The sequence below is a fragment of the Schistosoma mansoni genome, chromosome W (assembly GCF_000237925.1).
Source record: "Schistosoma mansoni strain Puerto Rico chromosome W, complete genome".
In the NCBI taxonomy this organism is placed as follows: Eukaryota; Metazoa; Platyhelminthes; class Trematoda; order Strigeidida; family Schistosomatidae; genus Schistosoma; species Schistosoma mansoni.
The window spans coordinates 14,255,784-14,261,947 of NC_031502.1; the positions used below are offsets into that span (position 1 = coordinate 14,255,784).

Genomic DNA, 6,164 nt, shown 5'->3' on the forward strand with positions numbered 1-6,164 from the left:
AAGAATATATTCATATTAAGGGTTTCTTTATTTATTTCCCCAAATATATATTGTACCAAATTTATTGTTATCAGAATCCAACCTACTTCTTTTTTTTGGATATTTTCTCTTTTGTATGCTTTCCTTTCTTCCACCTTAACTTTCATGTGTTCTTGATGTTTAAGTCGATGCCATGTCTTTATGAAATCAGAAAATCAGTGATGTATTTCAAAGACATTTTTTTAATTTAAATATACCATTTTCAAAGAATGAAACGATACATTGAAGTTATCTATGGTAAACTGATGTATGGTGGACAGCTAATCAGTATTAGATCAATTAAAGCTTTCTTCAGGATTGTCTTCCACTTAGAAAACAGCTACAAAAATGTTTCAAACTATAAATCAATGAATCTTTCCCAACCCTCGTATATATATAAAGAGATAGGACTAAGTTACTTATTAGTTATGATATGTGAGCGAGAATGCTTGGTTTTCTGCTTAATCAGACTTGTAGATAGTCTGACAGGTTTCAGATGATTTATATATTTCCCTATCCTTATTATTTATTTATTATTGATTGAATGTTCATTGTTGTTGGATTGTGTCAGGTTTTGGTGTGGAAATATATTTACGTTCTAGTCAGGCTAATCAGGCGTTCTTGATCTGAGTTGTGTTGAAGTCCTGTAGAATAGACACTGGGAGGGAATCTAGTGTAGATATTCGTATAAGGTAAATTAACGTCCCATTCATGAGTAAAAAGGAAGGCCGTTATAACAAGTTAGTAATCGATAAACCAAGGTTAAACTTAAAGGCTACAATGCTTTTGCGGATTCTCTAACCATCTTCAGCTTAAAAACCTCAAAATGCTAAGCCTATTTGACCTTTCTGCTTGGTCGATAAAGGACTGTTGTGAGTAGTATACGACTACTAACTACCAATGTTTTCAGATAAATGAAAGTAACCCTGTTATTTAATACTTACTTGGATTGAATTTTCCTTCTCTTTTTCGGTTAACGGTTTATCATTACTATATTGAGACTGAGAATTACGTATCCTTTCATTATTTTGATTACTCACATGCTTAGTTATTATTTTAGTAACATTGTTATCTTGCTCGTTGATTGAAGCTGTACGGTGCTTCTTTTTCTTTGTTACATCATCTGTACGTGTAATATTTACATCTAAAAACAAGTTATTGATCATTTGCTTGAACGTCTGTTTATCTTTGTTGAAAATTAAAATATTTTAACTATATAAACTTAATAAACGATAAAGTTAACTGATAAATAATGTCGAATAGCCATGTGAGAAAATTTATATTGCATAATCCAAATTGAATTCAGTCTCAAGAAAAAGTACTATATACGTTTATTTTTATCTAGACATATGGACTACAAGTTTCTGATTAATTGCGCGTTTCGTCTACCTTACTATTTTCTTCACAATGATTGGTCAGCTGCATCCTTCTGTTTACTAATTCGGATATACCTTTCCAAAATAAAACATGAAGTCGGTTTTTGTTGACACAAAGCTCTCATTTCTGAAAATTATGATTTCTAGGTGATTGCTGGATGCCTTTGTAAATTTTAGCGACTTAAGTCCGATTATTCTTAACAAGACGAAAAAAGAAACTATTCAACAAAAACGATCTTAAGAGAAGGCGGAAAAATAAAAGGCTAAAGAGAAATACTATATCCATGATTTAGTGGAACACGTAAGATAGTGGTATAAAAATAAAATATTTAGTTTTCTCCTAGTTAACACACTGGGTGATTCATCTTGGAGTATAAGGAAGAAAAAAATCCTTTATAAACTATCCAATTTCGTAAAAAAAATAGATGATTGAGATTCATTAGAAAATTCACTTTTCAAAATGAAAATATTTTTTGATAAGCAGTTATCTCAAAATGTAAACGAATGAGTTAACGGATGGTCATTTTTCGCAGTTTTCTGTCAAAATTGATTCACGTATTCTTGCTGCCGAAACCATATTTCTATGGATATATGGCTAAAGACAGTACACATGAATTTTCACACTTTTGGTTCATAATTTATTGATATTTATCGATAAGGCATATATAGAAACTAAAGGAAACGAATACACCACTATTCAAATGAATTCGTACCATTCACCGACTGATCGAATATGTAAATCACTGTATTCTCAACAGCTACAAGTAAATGGTACATGTAAACCTATTGAAGGAATAAAACATCTATCTTACAAATCCTTAGATTTAGTGGATTCTCAGTTTGCAGTAACAAACAAAGACACACACCTCAGGATTAACAGGAAAACCATTAGAATGAACTTTATATTTGGTTCTGATGTTTATTTATACTGGTGAACATGAACACCAAAGTTCTTGAAGGCAAAATCCATATTATTATGCAAACTACATTTCAATTCGTTATCCTGTTTCCTAACTTTATCACCAAAATAAGTGTAATATAAAGCTAGTATTTGTTGCTCGTTTTTTGTAAAAACAATGAGAGTGATAGCTATTTTTCTAGACAGGTGAACTTTTGTTGCTTTAATTTAAAAGCCAGCTTTTTATAAATGTCAGTATAGGGTCGTGGAGGTTGTTGAGTCCAAATTGATACCATGAAAAGATGAATGTTAGATCACCATTGAAAACCTGGAAGCACTGGACAGCCATTTCGTTAGTATGGGAGTCCCATACTAACATTCATCCATTCATGGTATCAATTTTTGTAAATGATTAGACGTCATTATGACCCAATGAAAACTCATGGTGAATTCTTTATACTAACTATTAGGGTATGTGTCTGCCGAAATATCTTTTTTTGCATTTGTTCTTTTTGGTTTTATGGCTCCATATTGATTGACTTAGATATTTGTCTGTCACTTTGAAAACCCTCTCATATGAGTGTACAGGGTATATTATTTAAAATCATATTGTAAAGTGAGAGGCAAATGAGTCTAAACTTACAAACTATACAGTCGACAAAACAGTTCAGCAGACTATTCATTAAACCAAAAATGAATGGAGTGGCGAACGTTCACCAGCTTGCTTTTTTCACATTTATATATGTTATCTTAACAACAAAAATTCTATTAAAGTTGAACTTATTTGGCTGCAGACGAATAAACGAATATCTATTTTTGTTTCAACTTGTATTGTCCATGAGAACACTCCAGTTACCCACTAATCTTTCAAAAAATTAACTTGGGTTTATATAAATAAGTTGTGAAAAAGGAAGAAATAAAATCCTTAATTATAGTTTTGACTAATAGCAGTCAGTTGCGCACATTCTTTAATAAGTGATTAAGTACTCACACTATTAAATTTAGACCTTGTTATCTAACGCTTTTATTTATTAATTTAAATCATACTATGGGAACAATAACAGTACCCTGTTTAGTTAATAATAAATGTCAGTGACTAAGAATTAGTACGTCTCTTCAGGTGACCATTCTGTGGCCTTTTCTATATCATATAAGGAACTATTTGGAATAAGCTGTGTCAAAACATATACAGTTTGCTCGTCTGAGTTAGTTTGTAACCTACATAGACGAACTATTCCATACACTTTGAGTTTAACAGTCATGAATAAACTAAAAGGCCCTTGTTTTACTAGTCCCACCAAACATTAGCCTCCAAATTAGTAGTCTGTCCATAATATTTACTTCCAGTAACCATATGGTCATTAAAAACTGACTTTTAACTTCATATAATATATCATTAATCTATTCAAATGATTAAAACAGCCACTTGAACCTGGTTTCCATCTTACTGAGTTTATTTAACTTCGATTCCATCAGAGAGGACTTTTAATCTTCAAAAGTTCGAAATTTCTATAAGTAACTTACTATCAGTCGAATTTCTGTCGGGCTCTTCTACATTGTTTTCTTTTAGAATGAGAGACGCTTGTCTGCCCAAGTTATTCTCAGTAATATTAACAGGTCCTGGTATTACAGACGTCCGTTGTTGGGAATGTCTTAGATTCGCGTTCATAATTGGTTTACTCACTGTATCGCCATCATTATGACTTAGTTTCGTCAACTCATTCATTTCGTCCTCGCTGAAATCATTTAAATCTTCACAACTGTCCTGGCTTATTATCCTTGAATAAAAAAGTTGTGGATGAAAATTTACACGTCCTGTCTTTTTTTCATAGCTATCAGCAAAGTATTCTTTTTCCTTCGATAATTCCAAGTTAAGTTCTGCCACACGTCTTCTCACATATGCATTAGAGTCATCAGAGTCATATGTTTCATTTTCTGTTGGATTTAACTCGTTGTTATTTTGACCATTGTTTAAAAGAAGTATTTCATTGTTATTTCTAAGTTCTGATTTGAGTGCATCTTGAATGACGTCATTTACTAGTAAACGTGTCAAAAATTTATCGTCTGGTGAACCTACCACTTAAAGGACACATAATTATTGAGATTTAACAATTTCGTTTATATATAATTTACTCCAGGTCCTCACGAGGATAATTTACAAAGTGAAGATGAAAAACAGAACAATGGTATAGCGTAACTGTACAACTAAAGACTAGAAATAACCAACCGGTAGTCATTCAGAAAAGCTTGTGTTTCCTGAAATTTACACTTCCATATTTTGTTAAACCATGTGCGTAAGTAAATAAACACGTATTACAAAGTTTAAAAATCGAATTCACCATTTTACTTTTGAAAAAATTTTGTGCAATGCTTGGTGAACATTGTTCATGTATACCGTTAAACTGTGGTTATTACCTAGAACTAATGTTTTTTTCCCGACCGTTGCTGCTACCTTGATGTGGTGGTCGGGCCTATCTTGCCTATCTTGATGAAGCAATCGAGCTATGCTGGCTGGAACAATAGTTCCTCGAGGTCCTACCATGCCAGACAGGTCGGTTGAAGAGCGGTAAGACTAAAAGCAGCAATCCCAAGGTCCGAAGGCGAAGTCGTACTGCCGACTGTACAGAGGTGTGACGGCAGTAAGGTGTTTCCTTCAGACAACCAGTATGACAGCGATGCTGCCTTCCCACAAGGAGGGGGGGTTAGAAAAGGTCGACCCTAAAAATGCACACCTCGCCTTATCCCACGGATTTCCGTCTCCGGCGGTAAGGTCCTTTGAAGAACGGAGCTAACACAAAAACTACCCACAAAAAGGTCGTGTGTGACCGACCTCAAGCAGTTGTCCCTTGGGCACTGCGGTCACGCTCTCAGGTCATTAAGACCACTTCTAACCCAATTTCCTTTTCAGGTACCTCTAGAAGAACCCTTCCACGGTGTGGGCAACCGGGAAGTGATAACTGCCCTCATACCTCTAACAACACTCAAGACCACTGTATTCATAATCAATCTCCTTCAATTCCTACTATTCCTTCTACCTTGACTTTCAACACTAAACTTCCTGTTCCGGTTTCCTCCTCAAGTGTCACCATGGCCAACGATTCTAGTGCGCGAAACGCTGTCCCAGGTCTACTAAAACCTCGCTCCAAACTACACATTGGAGCCTTCAACGTACGTACCCTAAGTCTAATCGGTCAACAGGCCTCCTTAGCTAAAACCCTAGAATTACGTACCATTGATGTATGCTGTGTCTCCGAAACACGCATACAGGATCCTAGTGTGGTCATTCACTTGACCTCACCTCGCCAAAATGGACAGCCGACGAAATACACCCTCCGTGTATCTGGCGACCCGTTGGCTAGTTCTCGCGGACTTGCAGGTGTAGGCATAGCACTAAGTACAAGGGCAGAACAGGCACTACTAGAATGGATCCCCGTTAACAGTCGCCTGTGTGCTGTCCGGCTAAATGGCTCCGTAAGAACTCGGAAGGATAGGGACACACGTCGTTGCCTTTTCGTCGTTTCTGCCTACGCTCCCACTGACTGCAGCCATGATGAAGTAAAAGATGACTTTTACAGAAAACTCTCTGAGCTTCTTCAGAAAGCTAAGCGCTCAGACATAGTAGTCGTAGCGGGTGACTTTAATGCCCAGGTAGGCAGCTTAAATCAAACAGAAAGACATTTAGGTGGTGTTATGTACTAGGAAAAAGTAAGTACTGATAACTTACGGGACCTCTTATTAGACTATTAATCTATTTATATTCCTATGGTATAACTATTCAGTAACTGGATTATCTATATCTATATTCATCTTATTACTAGCTTCATTTTGACCTATTGATTATTATTATATGATTTATTGTTCCTAAATTATGA

The 6,164-nt window shown here is 35.1% G+C and overlaps 1 protein-coding gene across 1 annotated transcript in view; it reads right to left on the reverse strand.

The window, feature by feature from the left end:
- Smp_167940 (kinase) overlaps positions 1-6,164 on the reverse strand; it is a gene marked incomplete at its 3' end in the record, with an annotated part of 47,469 nt that overhangs the window by 5,959 nt on the left and 35,346 nt on the right. Inside the window, 3 exon segments of the mRNA XM_018788651.1 lie at positions 87-176; positions 963-1,162; positions 3,817-4,371. Of these exon segments, the coding sequence (XP_018654173.1) occupies positions 87-176; positions 963-1,162; positions 3,817-4,371 (845 nt within the window).